Genomic DNA, 22208 nt, shown 5'->3' with positions numbered 1-22208 from the left:
CCGGGAGTAAGCACTGAGATCCAACAGGTGTGGCTCTTAAACTAATAATATTAATAATAGTAATAATAATAATATAAAAACGGTTGATCTCCAGGGCTGAGTCTGCTGTGAGTGCCATGAATAGTGGAAAGTGGCGCTGGAGCGATAGCACAGCGGCAGGGCGTTCGCCTTACAAGCGGCCAACATGGTCGACCCGAGTTCAATTCCTCCGCCCCTCCTGGAGAGCCCGGCAAGCTACCAAGAGTATCTCGCCCACACAGCAGAGCCTGGCAAGCCACCCGTGATGTATTCGATATGCCAAACACAGTAACAACAAAGTCTCCAATGGAGACGCTACTGGGCCCGCTCGAGCAAATCGACGATCAACGGGAGGGCCTTTACCTTACCTTTACCTAAATGTAAATGATAGGAAAGGGGTCATATGACTCCACAAAGATGTTTCTGGAATGGAAGGATGTCGATAGGAATCTGATCATTTTATTCCACAAAATGTTTCTGGATAGAAGTTTTTATTCTTCTTTTTAATTAAAATAATGTAAATATTTGTATTTTGCAATTCTCAAGTTCAGATATGATTCTTTTTATTCCCATAGATCAAAGTTTCTTTAACCAGTCATCTGTTCTCGGGCACTCAGATTTTTCCAGATTCTGGCTATTGTAAAGAGTGCTGCAATAAACAGACAATTGCAGATGATATGTGTAAATATTTGAGTGAGCTGTACCGAGTTAAAAGGAATTGATAGGGAAGTGATCATTTTATTCCACAAAAATGTTTCTGGATGGAAGGAATTTCTCTTCCTACTTTTAAGGAAAATGATGTGAATTTATGTATTTAAGTTTAGAAATATCAAGTAAAGATATTATTGTTTGTATGCCCTCAAAATGTCACTCATTTCCGTTCCTTTTTAACAATAGAGCCTATCTCTGTAGCACCTAAAAAACTCTCCAGAGCACACCAGAAGTTTCTTACCTCTTCATATGGACAAACTGTCGGTTCCAGAAGCTGACACTTAGATGAAAGTCATATCTTGGCCCCTCAGTCCATTTCATTAAAATGCAGCCTGTGGAGATTGGAACCTACGTCGATTTGAGTCCTTTGGCCAAATGGGATTTGAGGTGAATTCCCATTGGCCGCTATACAGTTCCTGGGTGCTCTGGGTATTGGCAATTCTGTGGAACACCCTGGAGTCCAGACTGGCAATTGTATTGCATTTTCTTGCCATGCAGTTTTCTATTAAAATGATTTAATTACCTCCCTTAGTTACTGGTCGGATAGTTTTATTTGTGTTCATTGAATCACACCACTAATACATTATAAGTTGTGCTTTGATAATAAAATATGATACAAGACAAATTAATTTCTTAATTAATTTTATTTAGTGGATCAAAATTGAATTTGCAATTTGATCTTGGGATAATGCTCCAGCTTGTAGTAGCCGTTCATTAAAAATGGGGTAAATACCCATAGTTTACTGCCAATTAAGCAAAGATTATGCTTGTCTTTTAAAAATATTTTACATTACAGATTTGGTAACATGGTTATACTAGTATCCAAGGTTAGAGCATTGATGTACAAAGTTACTGTGCCTCACCAAAGTACCCAACCAAGTAAAGTATCCAAGAACCTCCCCCCTCCCTGTCCCTGTTATTCGTCGATTGCCTCGAGCAGGCCCCAGTAACATTTCTTTCATCCTAACCCTGAGATTATATTCAAGGCTCTTTAGGAGAATGAGACCCATCATTGTTACTGGTATTTGGCGTATTTGGTACGCCACGGGGAGTTTGCCAGACTCTTCCCTGTGGGCAGGCTACATTCGATAGCCTGCAAGTTTGTCCAAAGTAGGAATGAGATAATAAGATGTCATAAAAAGATGTCCTGATAAGATGTCGCGCGACCTCGAATGCGGCCGAGCGGTTCCGGAAGCTGGATATTATAGTCTCTGAGTCTTGGCTGTTGATGGGATTACACGGCGCCAGGGGGCCAGGTGGTGGGTGTGACCCCCGCCTACTGGAATTTGGAGGATCTGGGTGGAGGATGCTCGACTCCAATCAAAGTAGGCTGGGAGATCTCGGTCCCGGAAAGCTCAACCCGCCCCCCTCCAATGGGTCCCTATATGTTCTATAATCTGCCTTTTCTTTCTCCATCTCTTCTTCCAAATCTAAGTTGCATACTGCAAGGCGAAGGGTTTGTCATTGTTTAATCCTATCCAATATCATTTGACATTCTTGCATTCCTCACTCTCTGACTTATTTCACTTGACATACCTTCCAATTTCATCGACATTGCAGCCAACTGTATGAGTAGGTTTTGTGTTAATATTTTCTGTATTGGAGGGGTAGATGCCCAGAAGTTAAATTGCTGGATTATATTGCCTGTCTATATCTACTTTTTTGAGAAACATTCATAACGTTTTGTATAGAAACTAAAACATACGACATTCCAACCAACAGTGAATAAAGGTTTCTTTTTTCACAGCACTAGTTATTCCAGTGTTTTTTTTGGTGTGAGATGTTATCACTGTCTAATTTATTCACTTATTCATTCACTTATTTTATTTTATTTTTTTGCATTTCTCTGATATCAGAAGACAATGAACACTACATTGCATCTGTGGGTCATCTGTATGTGTTCTTCAAGGAAGTGTTCATCATTTTTCCTCATTTTTGATAGGATTTGTTAGATTTTTTTTTTAGATTGGTTTGAGACTCTTTGTGTTCCTAGAACAAACAGACACCATTCGGCTACACTAGCACGCAACAGGGACAAATGGAGACATTACTGGTGCCCGCTCGAGCAACTTGACGATTAAAGGGAAGTCAAGTGATCAAGTGACTGTGAGAGCAGTTACAAACCTTTTGGGTTTAAGTCTCTGTAGTCTATGTCATACAATGATGAAACACCTTGTCCCTTCACCAGTGCCCATTTTCCACCACCAAAACCCCCAGTATAGCGCCCATCCAAGACCCTCCCGCTACCTGTGTGGCAGATGATTCCCACATTACTCTCTCTACTTTGATTACATTTAATATTTTGACACGATCATGATCATCCTGTTGTTCATTGATTGCCTCGAGCAGGCTCCAGTGAAGTCTCCTTTGTTCTAGCCCTGAGATTATTTAAAAAGTGCCATATACAAGGCTTTTTCAGGGTTAGGAGAATGAGACCCATCATTGTTACTGGTTTTTGGCATATGGAGTATGCCACAGGGAGTTTGCCAGACTCTGCCGTGTGGGCAGGTTACATTCGGTAGCCTGCCAGGTTGTCCAAAGAAAGAATGAGATAATAAGATGCCGCGGGGTTGCAAGGGAAAGTTGGTGGGTGTGAACCCTGCCTACTAGAAGATGGAGGATCTGGGTGGCTGATGCTCAGCCCTGATCCGAGCAGGCTTGGAGATCTCAGCCCCGGGACCTGCATGCCTTTGTTCCTCTGCCGGTACCTTTGTGCGTGTGGAGATTGGTCTCAGCAGGACACAAGACCTGAAAAAAACTCCGAGGGTGGCCAGGGAGTGGCCACCCAGGTTCTGGGGTCGTGGGCTGCTCTCTCAGCCACGGTGGCCCAGGGCCCTGGGGCAGATGGAGGAGGACACAAGGGCCAAGCAGGTGGATTGATCAGATGCCGTTTATTCCATTCTCATCCCGTTAACTCCTGCTCTCTCTCCTTCTCTCCCGGACCCGGTCTGGAACACTTTCGCTCTGACTCTGGATCTCTGGAGCCCCTTCCGATCTTACAGTTTTAGTTTATATAGCAATCATTTAGGGTCGTGACACAAAGGTGGGTTGAACATCAACAAATCAACAAAGAGAGGTAAGACCCCTCCTCCAGGAGATTAACTCAAGGATAAAATCTCATCTAAAGAGATTACTCCAGATTACTAGGAGATCTGTTCAAGGGTGGGATCCCAACAAGGGTGTGTTCTTTCCTCAGCTAGTAATCTACTTAAATAATTGTAGTAAATCTACTTCTAGTATTTCTTGCAATGTCATTCTCTATGAGTCAGTAAGAGATATAAACTTTAGAGTTTGGTTCTTCCTGAGAACATCTCACTATATATTCTGCAGTCCTCAGGCCTGGTTCATCTTCCTAGCTCCAGCAGGGTCCTAGTCTTGTCGTTACTTACTTTTGGATCATGAATGCATTTGTCCATGTCATGCCCTCAACTTGTAGTTGAGAATTGTGGTGCATTGGCCTGGCCCATTTAAATGCCCTGGGTTCATTCAGTCCCTTGTTGGGACCCTGTTCTTGGGTTGCTAGGAACCAAGGTCAACTGAGTCAAGAAAGCAGATGCCCAGGAGTAAACATCATTCGGAGTCAATCAACTCCCAAGTTACAAAGTATAATATTAATTGTCTTCCTGTGTCCATACAGAAAGGTCATTGCTTTAAGGTAAACTATGTAAAAGTTTAAATACAAGTTCAGTGTGCTTAGAAGGATCTGATCTTACAAGCTAATAGAATTTGATTAGGGAGAAAAGGTGATTAACTGGCTGGAGAGCACAGAGAAGAGTTTACAGATAAACAGAGGAATGGGAGGGACTCTGAGCACTGGGATGGGTGGGACCCAATACATCTAAGCTACTTGAGGAAGGACAAAACAGTATTATCCTACACAGACCCACGATTTTACCCCAACACTCAGATGTGCTGAAAAGGCAACATTCGACAGTTTGTTTTGTATTGCTGATTATGAATAGCATATAATGTTGCGCTCTCACGGTAGTGGCTAGCGATCTTGGAATTCTAAAATCTTCATAGTTAAATCTGGAGGTATTTCTGCCCAAAATAACTGGGTTCCGAGATTTGTTTCCGAGTCTCTGGAATCATGGCTTAAGCAGCTTGTTGAGCTGCCAGAGGTCCAGTTTGTGGGCAGCAACTCTGGGTCTCGCTGGGGCAGGGGAGGAAAGGGTTGGCACCACCCCCTTCCCCTGAGGCCCTGAGTGTCTTCTCACTGTGGGCCCCTACATGGCTGTCAATTGGCCTCTGGAAGATGGTGGACCCTGAGTTGCAGGGGGAACAGGCGGTGGATTGGCACCTTTTCCCACAGGGGTGGCTCGGGGCTGGTAAACTAATGCTGAGTCCAGCTTTCTTCCAAAGCTGCTGGCCACTGGGTTCCGAGAACTTTTTCTTGGGATTTGTTAGACTTTGACTATTGAGCTTTTTGATAGCCTTATACATAATAGATATAAGTCTTTATCTGAATTATTGAATGAACTATTTTCTCCTCTTAAATAGGGTGTCATTTAATTTTAGCCCATGGGAGTTTTATGGCCATAGAAACCATTTTTATAAGATGTAATTCATTTCTTTACCTTGATTTTTCTTATTCATGCCCCATTATCAGATAATGGAAGATTCTTTTGAGGTTCACATTCTGGAGAGTTCTAGCTATGTTTACCTGGTGGGCATTCACATAATTTGGCCTAATACCCTTTGCTTTTATTATAGTTAATATCAAAAGATTGAATTACTTCTGTCTTAGATCATCAGAGAGCAAAAATGTTTTTTAATCCTCCTGTAATCAGTGCATAGTCTTAGAAATCCTTGCCACAATGTTTACCCAAGAAAAGCAAATTATTGATATTGAAATTGGAAAAGACAGGTGAAATATCACAATTTATATATTCAATGATAATATACAGAAAGGGGATGAAAACATATTTTGAAAAGGGAAACAACTTAAGAAATAAATTTGTGGATTATATGTCAAATATTATACTAAACTTACAACAGGGAGAATATTTCATAAGACAAAATATTGATATTTTATATAATAAAATAGAAATGGAACAGGGCTGGAGCGATAGCACAGTGGTAGGGCATTTGCCTTGCACGCAGCTGACATGGCCAACCCGAGTTAGATTCCTCCTCCCCTCTCGGAGAGCCTGGCAAGGTACTGAGTGTATTCTGCCCACACTGCAAGGCCTGGCAAGCTACTCGTGATGTATTCGAATATGCCAAAAACAGTAACAAATCTCACAATGGAGATTTTACTGGTGCCCACTAGAGCAAATTGATGAACAATGGGAGAACAGTGGCAGTGACAGTGAAATGGAACATCAACATGTCCAAACATGAAATTATCGCTTACAGACTGTACCTCCACAGGTACCATTTACTAAATGACAAAATATTTCACTAATATGCTTTTACAGGTGGTAGGCTTAGAGTTAGAAAAATGTAGGCCTAAGACTATATTGTCAATAATTTTGTAAATAAAAGTGCCTAATATATATATATTTATATGATTCTTATATATACTCCTATATTCTTATATATATATTTCTATAATTCTTCCAGATTATTTTGTTATTTTAATATTTATTCCTTATGAATGAATGCAGAGTAGTCTATTAATTTGAAAGAGCAAAGCTAATGAGGTTGGGAATTTTTTCAAGGAAACTTTAACATATCTGATTTGAGCCTAGAAGGATTGGTCAAGAGTTACAGAGCTCTGAATTGCTAGTTAGGTTAGAATCAGAGCAATCTCATCAATTCTTGGATATCCTAAATTGTTTAAACTCCAGTTTAATTAGCGAATGAAGCATAAACAAATGCAATATCTAGCTGTTTTCTATCATAGCCAAAAACATAGTAGGGAAAAAAATTCTTTTGAAATTTTAAACATTGGAAAATTTTCATTATATTCACAACTGATGTTGAAGGGCTGAAAGTATACTTAAGTAATTTTTCTGTGTCTCAGAGTATGACTATTTTAGTTTCCATTTATCACATACATAAAATGGCTTAATCAAACATAAAACATCATGTAAAATAAATTTTAAACTGTGGGGCTAGAGTGACAGTACATCAGGTTGCCTGGCATACCGCTGCTTATGGCTTAATTTCCAAACAACCTATTTGGTCACGCTAGACTTCCAGCAGTGATATCTGGCACCAGAGTGAGTAATAATCCCTGAACATCACTGGTATGGCCAAAACACACACAAGAAATTAATTAATAAGAAACCGCTATAAATATTAGCAGTTTTATATGGAATTTCCTCCCAATAGTTAATGAGCGGAAATAAGTATATCATTTCTTCCTAAAACCTTTCTCAGAGCTAACTTTATAGCTTTGTTTCTTAGGCTATAGATCACTGGATTGAATGTTGGAGGAACGACTGAATACATGATAGTGAGCAACCTGTCCAGAGCAGTTGGAGATTCAGAATGAGGCTTGAAGTACTCGAAGGCACCAGTAGAAAGGAACAAGATGACGACAACGAGGTGGGGGAGGCAAGTGGAAAAGGCCTTGGCTCTGCCCTCCGCAGATGGCATCCTCAGCACGGAAGAGAAGATGTGCACGTAGGAGAACCCAATATACAGGAAACAAAGAAATGACAGCAAAGCCGTAAAGAGACTGACACCTATCTCACTCATAAACTCACTAGAGCATGCAAGTTTCATAATCTGGGGAACATCACAGAAGAACTGGTGAATGATGCGGGGGCCACAGAAGTGGATGGAGAAAGTAGCTGCCGTGTGCATGGCTCCAGAGATGGCCCCACTGACCCAGACAATGACAAGCCCGTGGACACAGGTTCTGACATTCATGATGATTTCATAGCGCAGGGGCAGGCAGATGGCCACATAGCGGTCATAGGACATCACCGTGAGCATGGCCATCTCAGCAGAAATACAGGTAATCAAAGCAAAGCACTGCACGATGCATTCCCAGAGGGAAATATTCCCACTATGTGTGAAAGAGTTGTAAACAAATCTCGGTACGGTCACAGAAATGTAGCAGAGATCCAACAAGGAGAGATGCTTCAGGAAGAAATACATGGGGGACTGGAGACTGCCATCCAGGGAAGTTGTGGTGATGATGAGCATGTTGCCAGTCAAAGCCAACACGTATAAGACCAAGAACAGAGAAGCATAGAAGATTTCTTGCTCAGGTTTGGCTGAAAATCCCAAGAGAAGAAACCCTTTCATGGTCAAATTATCCATATTCCTTGATTTCTTTCTGCAGTTCACTGCTGGAAAAAATGGAATCTGTTGAGCGGAATTTTTTGGGTAACATCAGTCTAAGCCATGGAGTTTGGGTAAGAAGTCGGAATCAAAACTTCTCCTTTATAAATGTGAAGTGGTTTATTTTATAGTGATAATCATCAATTTAGTTAATCTATTTGAAAGAAATGACTCTTGGTCTTGGAAAATTATGCACTTCCAGATGAGCCCTGGAAGATTTCGAGCACTCCAAGACTAGAGCTGCTCACTACCAGACTAACAGGAACGTAGGTTCGCCTCTTCTTGGGACTGAGCTCTGAACTACAAGTGTGTTTTGGCCCAGGGGTCCCCTCAATGATGTTCGGGTTCTCCCTGCCCTCACTCTATCAAATCAATATACATCCATATGTGGACAGGTGCACAGAAAAATAAAACTACAAAGGAAATGCTGGGAGCTTGCCTTGCATGTACCTGACAGCAGTTAGCTCCCTGGGACCACACGCTTCTCCACAAACATCGCTGTCTGTTGGTCCCTGGGCACTCTGGGCTGGCATAGGTGCTCCCTGCCACTGGAGGGCCCAGCAGCACCCCACCCTTAGGTCTTAGAATGGAGCAGCTGCCCCTGTGTGTGAGACTCACTGGAATGGCTGCAGGCCCTTGAGAACTGCTGGGAACCACCCTCTCCATCCAAAGCTTTATTCAGCCAATGTCCTGCATGTCAACAGGCCTCTAAACTCTGTTCACTGTCACCAGCCTTTCTATTGACACATCACTACAGCCACAAAGTGGTTATTCTGGCAGGTTTCTAATTTTCTGAGGCTTGAGGCAAAAGCTCCTGATGCTTTTTATTCTTACTCAGTATTTTTACTTGGAATGTAAAACAATTGTGAGCCGGTTTCCTCTGAGTTGGAAACTCAAGACAGAACACAAAACTAATGTTAAACTCTGGGCAAACTCTGGGGTTGCCTGTAAGAAGGTAAGAAAGGGAGGAGGTGAGGTTAGAGGCTGTGAAGCTTCATCCTGAATTTCTAGAGCGAATAAAACAGCTAGCAACCCTTTGTCCACAGACAAAGCGATAAAGTGAATGTTTTTCTCCCGAAAACATCTTCTCTTTTGATGGCTTTTATTTTTGTGGTAGGTCAGCAGTGCTTGGGAAAACTCATAACTCTGTGGTCAGAGGTTTATCTCTGCAGTGCTTGGGGGATCCCCAGTTTCCTGCTGCAAAGCCTGTGCTCAGCCTGTTGAGTCCAAAAATCACTATTTCAAAACAGTGTGTATTGATAGCACCTATATATAAACAACAGTGTACTCACAATCCTTGAAGTAAACATCCAGCATCATACAAATTGTCCAGAAAACCTAATTTCCCAGTCCTAGTGCTGAAAGAACAGCCTGTCCAAAGTGTATTGTTAAAGGATAAGAATATTACTGAAATAAGCTTAAAAAATAATTTATTCCATATTTCAGTTGAAAATGTTTTAGTTATGGAATATCATTTTCACCCAACAAAATAGAGTAACTTATATAGGTTCATTTCAAATATATGTATGCTAAATGTTATTATTGAGCAATTCACCTGAGTATACAACGGTGCAGTAAAATTTGTGTGTGGTCTCTGGAAAACAGTCTTTAGTTAAATCAATTTCGTAACTAACTAATAAGAAACAGGCTAATTAGTAGTCAAGAATATTCTGTCTATTTGAAATTAGTTCACTAGCAAAGTCCATTGAGAAACCCGCAAATTGAGGAAAAATTACTTATACAAAAATATATTAGAAGGCTCTAAAAATAGTATTTTGAATAATTTTGTGTTCTGAAATGGAATCGTGATCATTCTTAGAACTAAGATATATTATATATATGCCTTAGGATCTCAAAATATGTAACTAGATAAGAATGGGAGTTCTATAGAGTGTAAGTATATAATCCCAATAAAAGTAATTTTTTCTTACTGTGAGTATGTGATTATATCTATTGCTCTATTGGAAGGGTGTTTTTGTCTGAGATTAGTGGAGACAAATTATCCCCAAAGAGGTGGTCCGCAGCACAAATCAAAGTCGATCTCTTGGTATATTTGTCCATTCTAGGGATGAGGGTGTTTGAGCATTGTGTAGGTATGCAACTGAGTGTATATTTGAGTGAAAGGTACAGTATTCAAAGGTATCGAAAGGGAAGGGATCATTTTACTCCGCAAAATCTTTGTGGATGGAAGGAGTTTCTAATCTCTAATCCTGTCTTCAATGAAAATAATGAAAATATTTGTATTTGAGTTTAAAATTTCAAGTAAAGATATTATTCTATTTCTACAATCAAAATCTGTCATTGATTTGTATTCCATTTTACAATAAATTCTATCTTTGCAAAAAGAAACTCAGCAGAGCAAACTCAGAAATTTCTTACCTCATCCTAGTGACAAGCTGTCAGTCTCAGAGGCTCACACTTAGGTTAAAGTCATATCTCTGCTCCTCATGTCCTTTCACGAAAATATTTTAGACTCGAGAATATAACACAAGTTCATTAAGTCCTTTGGCCATTTGGGGTTGAAGGTGAAGTCCAATTGGCAGCAACAGAGTTCCTGGGTGCTCTGGGTATTGGCAATTCTGTGTAACACCCTGGGGTCCAAACTTGCAATTCTATTGGGCTTTCTTGCAACGCATTCTTCTGTTGAAATGATTTAATTGCCTCACCTAGTTGCAGGAAGTATAGCTTTTTTTGTGTTCACTGACTCGCATCTAAATGCAGTATGAGTTGCGTTTTGATTACAAAATATGCTACAAGACCAATTAATTTCTTTATATTAATTTTATTGACTGGCTACAACTTAATTTATAATTTGATCTTAGGCTAATGTCTTGGGTGGGAGAGAGAGCACAGCAAGTAGGGCGTTTGCCTTGCACGCGACCAACATAGGTTCAATTCCTCCGTCCTTCTCGGAGAGCCCGGCAAACTACTAGAGTATCCTGCCCACATGGCAGAGTCTGGCAAGCTCCCTGTGGTGTGTTTGATATGCCAAAAACAGGCACAACAAGTCTCCCAGTGGAGACGTTACTGGTGCCTGCTTGAGCAAATTGATGAACAAGGGGAGGACAGTGCTACAGAGCTACAAATAATGCCCGAATTTGTAACTGCATTTATTTAAAAATGGGGAAAATACCCATAATTTACTGCTAATTGAGCAAAGAAATATCATAGTCTTTTTAATTTAATATTTTATGCTATACATTTGATAACATGTTTATATTATTGTTAAACTTGAGACCATTGATGTATAACGTTACTGCGATTTTTGATACTAGTGTATCCAAACAAAGTATCCAAGGTTCCCCACCGTTGTCCCTGTGTGACCTGACATTGGTCTTTCCTTCTCCTCCCTTCACTTGTAACACTTGTCATCCCGTTGCTCATCTATTTGCTCTAGCAGGTGCCAGTAACATCTCCATTCACCCCTGTCACATGCCAGTGTAGCCCAATGGTGTCTGCTTGCTCCAGGAAAACAAGGAGCATCAAACCATTTATTCAGGGTCTTGACGAAGAAGTCTGGCCATCTTGTAGGTGGCGACCAGGCCACCTACATCCGTGGTATCCAGTCTGTAATGGCTCTAGTCCAGCGGTCATCTCCAAATCACATTATCCGTCCGGCTCATCTGATTTTTGATGCCTTGGCATAGAGGCCAAGGGTTCGTCACTGTTTGATTCTACCCAATATTGTTCAACATTTTTGGCTTATCGATCCGTATACCACAGAGAAGTGATATTTGCACTTTACTTTCTGTCTTACTTCACTTCATATGCCTTGCAATTCCATCAACACAGCAGCCGACTGTATTATTTCACTTGTCCTATTGACTGCACAGTATTGCATTATCTATACAATAGCTTCTGTATCCAATAGCACAGTGGGTAAGGTGCTTGCTCTGCACACTGCCAACCTCGGTTCATTTCCTTTGCCCCTCTCGGAGAGCCCAGCAAGCTACTGAGAGTATTTAGCCTGCACGGCAAAGCCTGGCAAGCTCTCTGTGATGTATTCGATATGCCAAAGACAGTAACAAGTCTCAGAATTTGTTGTGAGACGTTACTGCTGCCCGCTCGAGCAAGTCTATGAGCAATGGGAGGACATTGCTACAGTGCTGCTGTATCCCTTCATCTGTCATTGGACATTCCAAGCCCTGGCAATTATATTAAGCTTTGCAGTGAACACAGTTGTGCTTAGTTTTTATGTAAATTTTTTGTTTTTTTTTGTTTGGAAGGGTTAGATGCTCAGAGGTTGAATTGCTGGATCATCTTGAAGGTCTATTCTTACTCTTTTGAGAAATATTCATAATGCTTTTTCATAGACACTGAAATAGAAACATTCCAACCAACAGTGAATGTGGGTTCCTTTCTCACAGCACTGGTTATTCCACTCTTTTTTAATATATGTCTTATACGTGCCAATTTCACTGCTTTGACATATGACAGCAATGGCATTTTTATTTATTTATATTTTCCACTACCTTGGTACCAAAAGACAAGGAAACCTTTCTCAGTCTGTGAGTCATCTGTTTGTCTTCTTCAGGAAAGTGTTTATTTTTCTTTTCGCACTTTTAATTGCACTTCAGAGTGGAGCATTTTGATAGCCTTCTTTACTTTGGATATTAGCCTTTAGGACTGGAGCCATAGCCCAGGGGGTAGGGCATGTGGCTGACCTGAACGATCCAGGATTGATTCATCTGCCCCTCTCCGAGAGCCCAGGAAGCTACTGAGAGTATTTCGCCCAAATGGCAAAGCCTGCAAAGCTACCTGTGACGTCTTTGATATGCCAAAACACAGTAACAAGTGTCACAATGGAGACATTACTGGGCCTGCTCAAGCAACTTGATAAACAACGGGAGGACAGTGACATTAGCCTTTAATTGAATTATTGTGTGCAAATATTTTTTTCATTTCATTTCATCATCCTGTTATTCATCGATTGCCTCGAGCAGGCCCCAGTAACGTCTCTTTCATCCTAGACCTGAGGAGAATGAGACCCATCATTGTTACTGGTATTTGGCATATTTGGTATGCCACAGGGAGTTTGCCAGACTCTGCCCTGTGGGCAGGCTACATTCGATAGCCTGCAAGTTTGTCCAAAGTAGGAATAAGACAATAAGATGTCATAAAAAAAAAGTTCTGATAAGGTGTCGCGTGGCCGCGAATGCGGCCGCGCAGTTCCGGGATCTGAATTTTATAGTCTCTGAGTCTTGGCCGCTGATGGGATTACACGGCACCAGGGGGCCAGGTGGTGGGTGTGACCCCCACCTACTGGAATTTGGAGGATCTGGGTGGAAGATGCTCGACTCCAATCCGAGTAGGCTGGGAGGTCTCGGACCCGGAACCCGCGTGGCTTTGTCCCTCTGCCAGTACCTTCATGTATGCGAAGAGTGGTCTCAGCATGGTGGTGGCTGGTCCTGGAGGTCTTCGGCTGCCAGAGCCCTGATCGGGGTGGGGAGGAAATCTCAACCTGCTCCCCTCCAAGGGGCCCTGGCGAGGAACACCCAGGCGCGGGGGCAGAAGACTGCACAGTTCTCGTCCGGGATCTGGATTTTATAGTCTCTGAGTCTTGGCCGCCAATGGGATTACATGGCGCCAGGGGGCCAGGTGCTGGGTGTGACCCCCGCCCACTGGAATTTGGAGGATCTGGGTGGAAGATGCTCGACTCCAATCCGAGTAGGCTTGGAGTTCTCGGCCCCAGAACCCGCGTGGCCCTGTCCCTCTGCCAGTACCTTCATGTGTGCAGAGAGTGGTCTCAGCATGGTGGTGGCTGGTCCTGGAGGTCTTCGGCTGCCGGAGTCCTGGTCGGGGCAGGGAGGAAAGCTAAACCCTAACCCTAACCCTAACCCTAACCCTAACCCTAACCTTAACCCTATGTGAGCAAATATTTACTCACATTCAACTGGGTGTCTTTAAATTTTAGCCTGTGGGTGATGTTTTGGCCATTGAAAATATTTTTTACTTGATGTAGTTCTTTTGTTTACCTGGATTTTACTTATTTTTGCTACCATTGTCAAATAATGGAAGATTCTTTTGAGACCCATATCCTGGAGAATGCTGATTATATTTACCTGATAAATTTCATGAATTTTGGTCTAATATCATGGTTTTTTTAACCATAATTACAAAACATTAACATATTTCTGTCTGAGATCAGGCACAAAGCAAAAATGTTCCTTTTAGCGACCTGTATCCAATATAGTCTTAGAAATCCTTGCCAAAACAATTGGGTTAGAAAAATAAGCCATTGAGATCCAAACTTGATAAAGACAAAGTGACATAACACTAGTTATATATGACATGAAAATATGCATAAGAGAAATTAAAACGTCATGAAAAGGGAAAAATTAAAAATTTAATTGCGTGAAAGAAATGTCTAATATTATATTTAGCTTACAACATGGGGAACATATTTCAGAAAACAACTTATTGACATTTAACAATACAAAAAAATTGAAATATAGCATCAAATTATTCAAAAATCAAATCATCTTTTACATTCTCTACCTCCAGAGATGCCATTTTCTAAATGACAAAATTTTTCAGTATTATGCCATTATAGATGGTGGGATTGGAGTTGGACATTGGAGACCTGAGACTAGATTGTCAACAACTTTGTACATGATGGTGCCCAAAAGTAAATATATAAAATAACGTCTGTATTTCTCTGGTTCTACCAGGTCATTTTGAAATTTAAATATTTATTTCTAACGAATGTCTGCATAATAATCAAGTAATCTGAGGCAGAAAAGCAAATGGGTTTTGGGATATTTTCAGGGAGACTTGAGCTTGATAGAAGCCTAGAGAGTTTGGTAGAAAATTTTGGAGCTTCGAGTGGCTAGTGATGTTAGAGTGTGTGCAATCTCATCAATTCTTGTATGTCAGGTATTGACCAAACTCCAGTGTTAGCTGTCAAATGAACTATGAATGTTATATCTTTTTTCTATCATCACCACAGAAATTACCAGGGAAACAAAATTAAGTAGAATATTGTTTAATTTGCATTATTTTCACATCTGATTTGGAAGGGTGATATTTCAATTAATCACAAGTCATTTTTCTGGAGCCCAAAGTATGAATGCTTTAGTTTTCCAAGAAGCACATACATAAAACGGTTTTATCAACCATAAAACATTACTTAAAATAAACTTTGATATGTGGGTCCAGAGTGATAGTGAAACGCTAAGGCTCTTGCCTTACATGCTGCTGATTAAAGTTTGATTCTAAGCAACACATAAAATCCTCTAGTCCAGCAGGAATGAATCCTGAGCACATAAGTAGGAGTAACCACTAAGTATATCAGGTATGGCACGAAACACAATAAAAACTAAATTTAGCAAACAATTCTATAAATATTCTATATTCTATAAATTCTAAAAATTCTATAAAAATTCTAAAATTCTATAATTCTGTATAAATTCTAAAAATTCTATAAAAATTCTAAAAATTCTATAAAAATTCTAAAAATTCTATAAAAAATTCTATAAATATTACCATTTATATATTGAACTTGTCTGCCAATAGTGAATGAATGGAAGTAAGTGCTCCTTTCCTTCTTTGAAACATCTTTCTGAGAGCCAACTTTATGGCTTTGTTTCTTAGGCTGTAGATCAATGGATTCAATGCTGGGGGCACTACCGTATACATGATAGTGAGCAACATGTCCAAAGCAGTTGGAACCTCAGAATGAGGCTTGAAAAACTCGAAGGTGGAAGTAGAAAGAAACAATATGACGACAGCAAGGTGGGGGAGGCAAGTGGAAAAGGCCTTGGCTCTGCCCTCCGCAGATGGCATCTTCAGCACGGAAGAGAATATGTGCACGTAGGAGAACCCAATAAATGTGAAACAGACAAGTGCCAGGAAAGCTGTAAAAAGAGTGACGTCTATCTCATTCATAAACTCACTGGAGCAGGAGAGTCTCAGGAGCTGGGGGATATCACAGAAGAACTGGTGAATGATACGGGGACCACAGAAGTGGATGGAGAAAGTAGCTGCTGCATGCATGACTCCAGAGATGGCCCCACTGACCCAGACGCCGGCGACTGCATGGACACAGGTTCGGAGGTCCATGATGACATCATATTGCAGGGGCAGGCAGATGGCCACGTAGCGGTCATAGGACATCACGGTGAGCATGGACATCTCAGCAGAACCACAGGTCATCAAAGCAAATACCTGCACGATGCAGTCCCAGAGGGAAATATTCCTGCTGTGCTTGAAAGAGTTGTAAATGAATCTCGGCACAGTCACAGAAATGTAGCAGAGATCCAACAAGGAGAGATGCTTCAGGAAGAAATACATGGGGGACTGGAGACTGTCATCCAGGGAAGTCGTGGTGATGATGAGCATGTTGCCAATTAAAGCCAACAAGTATAAGATCAAGAACACAGAAGCATAATAGAGTTCTTGCTCAGGTTTAGATGAAAATCCCATGAGAAGAAACCCACTTGTGGTGAAATTATCCATCGCCTCTGACCTCTTGTGGTTGACTGCAAGACAAGATGAAATCTGTTGAATAGAAATATTTTTGATGAATCAGTCTAACCTGTGAATTTAGGTTGAGAAATCAGAATCAGCACTTCTTATAAATGTGAGAGGTTTTGTGTAGAGATAACCATCTGTAAGGTCCCTAGGGACCCTGAGAAAAATCCCAGAGCTAAACTCTGCTAATTAATAACTCTTCCTTACCTGTCTCCTCCCTGGTAAAGCCTTGAGACTTAAATTCTGTCTCCATTTGTTGACTCTTCCTAATTGGGACGTAAATTCTGTCTCCATTTGTTGACTCTTCCTTATTGGGATGTAAATTCTGAAACCATTTGTTGGCCCTTTCTTATCTGTTACCTCTATTAGGAACTTTGCCCTTATCTACCTCCACCAGAATGCAGTAGCCATGAGCTGAGAATCAAAGGGAGCCAGGTACTCACCAAATGTCGGAGTTACCAGATACCCACTAGCCACAATGCCTATGTGCGTAAATGCTGATCTTTGAATCTACAGGCTAAGGAGTGATGTACTTTTAAATGGATTGGTTAAGAAAGGATATGTTGTTACAAATCTATTGACTGTGAAATGCACCGGCTTTGCTGTAAGGGTCAGTGAAGGCCTATATAAGATACCCTTTGAAGAACTTTGGGGTCTTGCCTGAAGGCTTGACCCTAGCTAGGCAGCTCAATCAACTACCTGCTTGCTGATTGGCATTCCTGCGTGGTCCTTGCTTGTGGTCGGAGATCCAGAATCGTGCCCCTAACACATCTCAATCCAGTAAGTCTATTTAAAGGGAACAGACATTGGTTATGAAAAATTATGCATTTTACCATCACCATTTCAATTTTACAAATGACAACAATGGAGGATCCTCAGAGAAAGATGAAAAGAAATCATAGTACAGGAGACTTGGACATATGTAAAGGGTTGTTAGGTGATGTGTTGTGGATGAAACTGAGCTTGTTTCCTTTTTATTTTTTTACTTGTGATTTTTGGGTTCCGGGGCCGAGACCTCCAAGCCTACTCGAATTGGTGTCGAGCATCTTCCACCCAGATCCTCCAAATTCCAGTAGGCAGGGGTCACACCCACCACCTGGCCCCCTGGCGCCGTGTAATCCCATCAGCGGCCAAGACTCAGAGACTATAAAATCCAGATCCCGGAACCGTGCGGCCGCATTCGCGGCTGCACGACATCTTATCAGAACTTTTTTTTTTATGACATCTTATTGTCTCATTCCTACTTTGGACAAACTTGCAGGCTATCGAATGTAGCCTGCCAACAGGGCAGAGTCTGGCAAACTCCCCGTGTCGTACCAAATATGCCAAATACCAGTAACAATGATGGGTCTCATTCTCCTAAAGAGCCTTGAATATAATCTCAGGTCTAGGATGAAAGAGACGTTACTGGGGCCTGCTCGAGGCAATCGACGAATAACAGGATCGACGATTTTTGGAAATTTCTAGATTTTGTTTTTCGGCCACTCTCAGTGATGCTGTTAGCCACTCCCCGCCCTGTTCTCATGGCTTTCTGGAAACCAGCTGTGCAGGACCAGAGCTTGGGATTTCTGCATGCAAAGGATCACTTTGCCTTCTCATAGATTTGATCCCTTGCAACAGTTGGTTTCTGAGCATTGCCAGTGAACCCTAGGGTCTCTCAAACACGGCCAGACAGAATCTCTCATCCCGACATGACATGATCCTAGGGGCACCTCTTTTGAACCCTAGCTCTGAACTGTAACTGTGTTCTGCAGGATATTATGAGTGTGGCCCAGGGGTCCCATCAGCAGGGACTGGGTTCTCCTGCCCTCAATATACTAAACATATATACAGACATATGCACATCTGCGCACATAAAAATAGAAACACAAAGAAAGTGCTCTTTGACATTGGAGGGGCATAGCTGTACCTCATCCCCAAGGTTCCAGAATTCAAAGTACTGTGATACAAAGCTGCCCCTTTGTGTGAGACTCACTGCAATGGCTGCAGGGCCCTTGAGAGCTGCTGTGAATAGCCCCCTCCATCCAAAGTGTTATTCAGCTCAATACACTGCTTGTAAATAGGCTTCTAAACTATTTATTCACTGTCATCAGCCTCTCTATTTACACATCACTACAGCCACACAGTGACTATTCTGGGAGGTTTCTGATTTGGCCATGCTTGAGGGCAAAAGATCCTGATGCTTTTTCATCTTTCTTATGTTTTTTTCTTGGAATGCAAGAAGATTACCAGCTGGTTTTACAGTAAGGTGGAAACAAAGGACCAGAGGGGAAAACTATCCTTGGACTCTGGGGAAACTAACTCTGAGACTGCCTGAGAGAGAAGGAAACAAGATAGGAGGTGAGGTTTAAAGGGTGGGAAGCTGGGAAGCTCTAGCCCTGAATTTCTAGAGTGAATGAATCAGTGAACAACCAAAATATATCAATAGATAGAAGAAAACATTTTTTTCTCCAGAAAATTGTCTTCTTTCATCATTGATTTTTCTTTTCTTTTCTTTCTTTATTTTTGCTTTTTGGGTCACACCCGGCGATGCACAGGAGTTACTCCTGGTTCATGCACTCAGGAATTACTCCTGGCAATGCTTGGGGGACCATATGGGATGCTGGGAATCGCACCTAGGTCGGTCGGCTGCATGCAAGGCAAATGCCCTACCCGCTGTGCCATTGCTCCAGCGCCTGATTTTTATTTTTGTGGTAGGTCAGCAGTGCTAGAGGAAGACTCATAACTCTGTGCTCAGAGGTTGATCTCTGCCGTGCTTGGGGGATCCCCAGTTTCCTGTTGCAAAGCCTGTGCTCAGTCTGCTGAACTGTCTCTCTCGCCCCAGAAAAACACAATTTCAAAACAGTGTGTATTGATAAGACCTACACATGCATGATGATATGCTCGTAGTCACTGTGGCTAACACAAAGCATCATGTACTTGTCCTGAAAACTTAAATTTCCTGTCTGAAACCATGAAATAACATCTTGTTAATTGTTAAAAGATATGAATATTGCTGAAATAAACTTAAAAATGATACTTGCACTTTCATTTGAATAATATATGAGTTATTAAATATCATTTTCACACAAGAATATAGAATAGTTTTTAAATTTATTTCAAATGTTTATATGAAATACTATTAATTAATGACAAAGTCACCTGAACATACAAATAGTACAGTAAAATTTGGGTGTGTTTTTGGAAAACAGTCTGTAGTTAAATCAATTTTGGATCACTATAACACTAAAATTAAGGCACAGGCTATCAGTACTCAAGAACATTATGTTTATTTATAATTAGTTCACTAGCAAAATCCATTGGGAAATCTCATAATTGATGAAAAATTATTCATAAGAAAAGAATTCAGAAGGCTCTAAAAATAGAGCTATGAATCCTTTTGTCTTGAAATGGAATCGTGATCATTCTTAGAACTAAGATATATTGACCTTAGGATCTCAACATATGTAACTAGGTAGGAATGGAATTGATATAGAATATAAGGAAATAAATTATTTCTCACTGTGAGTGTATGATTACGTCTCTTGCTGAACTGGAAGGTTGTCTTAGATTGGTGGAGAGAAATCTTCACCAAAGAGATGGTCCCCAACACAAATCAAAGCTAACCTCTGGGACTGGAGCAATAGCACAGCATGTAGGGCATTTGCCTTGCATGCAGCCGACCTGGGTTTGATTCTTAGCATCCCATATGGTCCCCGGGGTACTGCCAGGAGTAATTCCTGAGTGCAGAGCCAGGAGTAGCCTCTGTGCATCGTCGAGTGTGACCCCTCCAAAAAAAAAAAAGAATTAAAAATAAGCTCTTGGCACATTTGCTCATTCCTAGGGTGATGGTATTTGAGCATGTGTGTGGGTGTGCAATCTGTGTGCATATTTGAGTGGAAGGTACTAAATAAAAGGGTATTGATAGGGAAGTGATCATTTTATTCCACAAGCTGTTTCTGGATAGAAGGAGTTTCTATTCCTATATTTAATTAAATAATGTAGAATTTTCTATTTTAGTTTACAATTTTCAAGTACAGATATGATTCATTTTAAGCCGATAGATCTGTCTTTTATTTGCATTTCATTTTACAATACAGCCTATCTTTCTAGAACCTAAGGAAACTCGCCGGAGCATACCCAGAAATTTCTTACCTCATCATATGGAGAAGTTGTTAGTTTCAGAAGCTGACACTTAGATGAAAGTCCTATCTCTGCCACTCAGCTTTCTTCACTAAAACGTAGTCTGTGGAGAGTATAACACATATTTGTTTCAGTTCTTTGGTGATGTGGGATTTGGGATGAAGTCCCATTGGCAGCAACAGAGTTCCTGGTGCTCTGGGTATTAGCAATTCTGTGTAACACCCTGGGGTTCAAACTCGTGATTGGCCTGGATTTTCTTGCAACACATTTTTCTGCTGAAATAATTTAATAATCTCATCTAGGTACTGGATGTATAATTTTCTTTGTTCATTGAATCACATCATAAATACACTACATGTTGTGTTTTGATTACAGAATTTGCTACAAGGCAAATTAATTTCTTTAATTAATTTTATTGATTTGAGAACAATACACCACACCAGCCTGTAATTGCCTTTATTTAAAAAGGGGCTAAGAGTCTGGAGTGATAGCACAGTGGGTAGGGCATTTGCCTTGCACGTGGCCCACCCGGGTTTGATTCCCAGCATCCCATATGGTTCCCCCACCCCTCCAGCACCGCCAGGAGTAATTTCTGAGTGCGGAGCCTGAGTAACCCCTGTGCATCACCGGGTGTGACCCAAAAAGCAAAATAAATAAATAAATAAATAAAAATGAGCTAAGTACTTATAGTTTGCTGCCAAGTACTCAAAGAAGTTTCCTTGTCTTTTTAACATTTTATTATTTTGTAGTATATATTTGGTAACATGGTTATAGTAGTATTTAAGTTTAGAGCATTGTTCAAAATTAGTGCATCCACCAGAATTTCCAAGCGAAGTATCCAAGATCCTCCACCACTGTCCCTAGGTGATCTGGTATCTGCCTTTTCCTTCTTCATTACTTCTCACTTTCTGGCAATCTGAGTTTTGAAATGTAAAGCCAAGGGTTTCTCATCGTTCAATCCTATCCAATATTATTCTACAATCTTGATTTTTCTTTCTGTATACCACAGATAAGTGAAATGATCTTTTATTTGCCATTTACATTCTGACTTAATTCATTTAACACACCTTTCCATTCCATTGGCATTGTAACCAGTTGTATGATTTCATCTTTTCATAGAGATACACAGTATTGCATTGTCTCTATAATAAGTTATTGATCCATTTTTTCTGTTATTAGCCAGTTTTCAATTACTGGCTATTGTATTAAATATTACAATAAATGTAGTTGTGCTTAGTTTTTACATTAATGTTTTTTTGTTTGGGAGGGGTAGATGCCCAGAAAGGTCATATTGCAGATCTATTCCTAATTTTTTGAGAAAGATTGATAATGCTTTCCATGGACACTGTAACAGACAATATTCCAAACAACAGTGAATGAGGGTTTCTTTTTCATTGCACTGATTATTCCAGTCTTTTTATATATATGCCATTTTCACTGATGTGTGATGTCATCACTATTATCATTTATTGATTTGTTCCTAGAACGAACAGACGCCATTGGGCTACACTAGCATGCAACAGGGACAAATGGAGACGTTACTGGAGCCCGCTTGAGCAAATCGATGATTAACGAGAAGTCAAGTGATCAAGTGATTGATTGATTGATTGATTGAATTTCCCTGATATCAGAAGACAATGAACACT

The 22208-nt window shown here is 40.8% G+C and overlaps 2 protein-coding genes across 2 annotated transcripts; both read right to left on the bottom strand.

The window, feature by feature from the left end:
- Nucleotides 1-7008: 7008 nt before the first annotated feature.
- LOC130040234 (olfactory receptor 14J1-like) lies at nucleotides 7009-7947 on the bottom strand. The gene has a single exon (XM_056132245.1). The coding sequence runs from the start codon at nucleotides 7945-7947 to the stop codon at nucleotides 7009-7011; it is 939 nt and encodes a 312-aa protein (XP_055988220.1).
- A 7509-nt stretch (nucleotides 7948-15456) lies between these two features.
- Nucleotides 15457-16425, bottom strand: LOC130040233 (olfactory receptor 14J1-like). The gene has a single exon (XM_056132244.1). The coding sequence runs from the start codon at nucleotides 16423-16425 to the stop codon at nucleotides 15457-15459; it is 969 nt and encodes a 322-aa protein (XP_055988219.1).
- Nucleotides 16426-22208: the final 5783 nt, after the last annotated feature.

Source organism: Sorex fumeus, unplaced genomic scaffold, assembly GCF_029834395.1.
Source record: "Sorex fumeus unplaced genomic scaffold, SorFum_2.1 ptg000094l, whole genome shotgun sequence".
NCBI lineage: Eukaryota > Metazoa > Chordata > Mammalia > Eulipotyphla > Soricidae > Sorex > Sorex fumeus.
This window is presented reverse-complemented; position numbering and strand designations above follow the sequence as displayed.

Coding starts and splice junctions, on each gene's coding strand:
- LOC130040233 (XM_056132244.1), bottom strand. CDS start 16,425: ATGGATAATTTCACCACAAGTGGGTTTCTTCTCATGGGATTTTCATCT.
- LOC130040234 (XM_056132245.1), bottom strand. CDS start 7,947: ATGGATAATTTGACCATGAAAGGGTTTCTTCTCTTGGGATTTTCAGCC.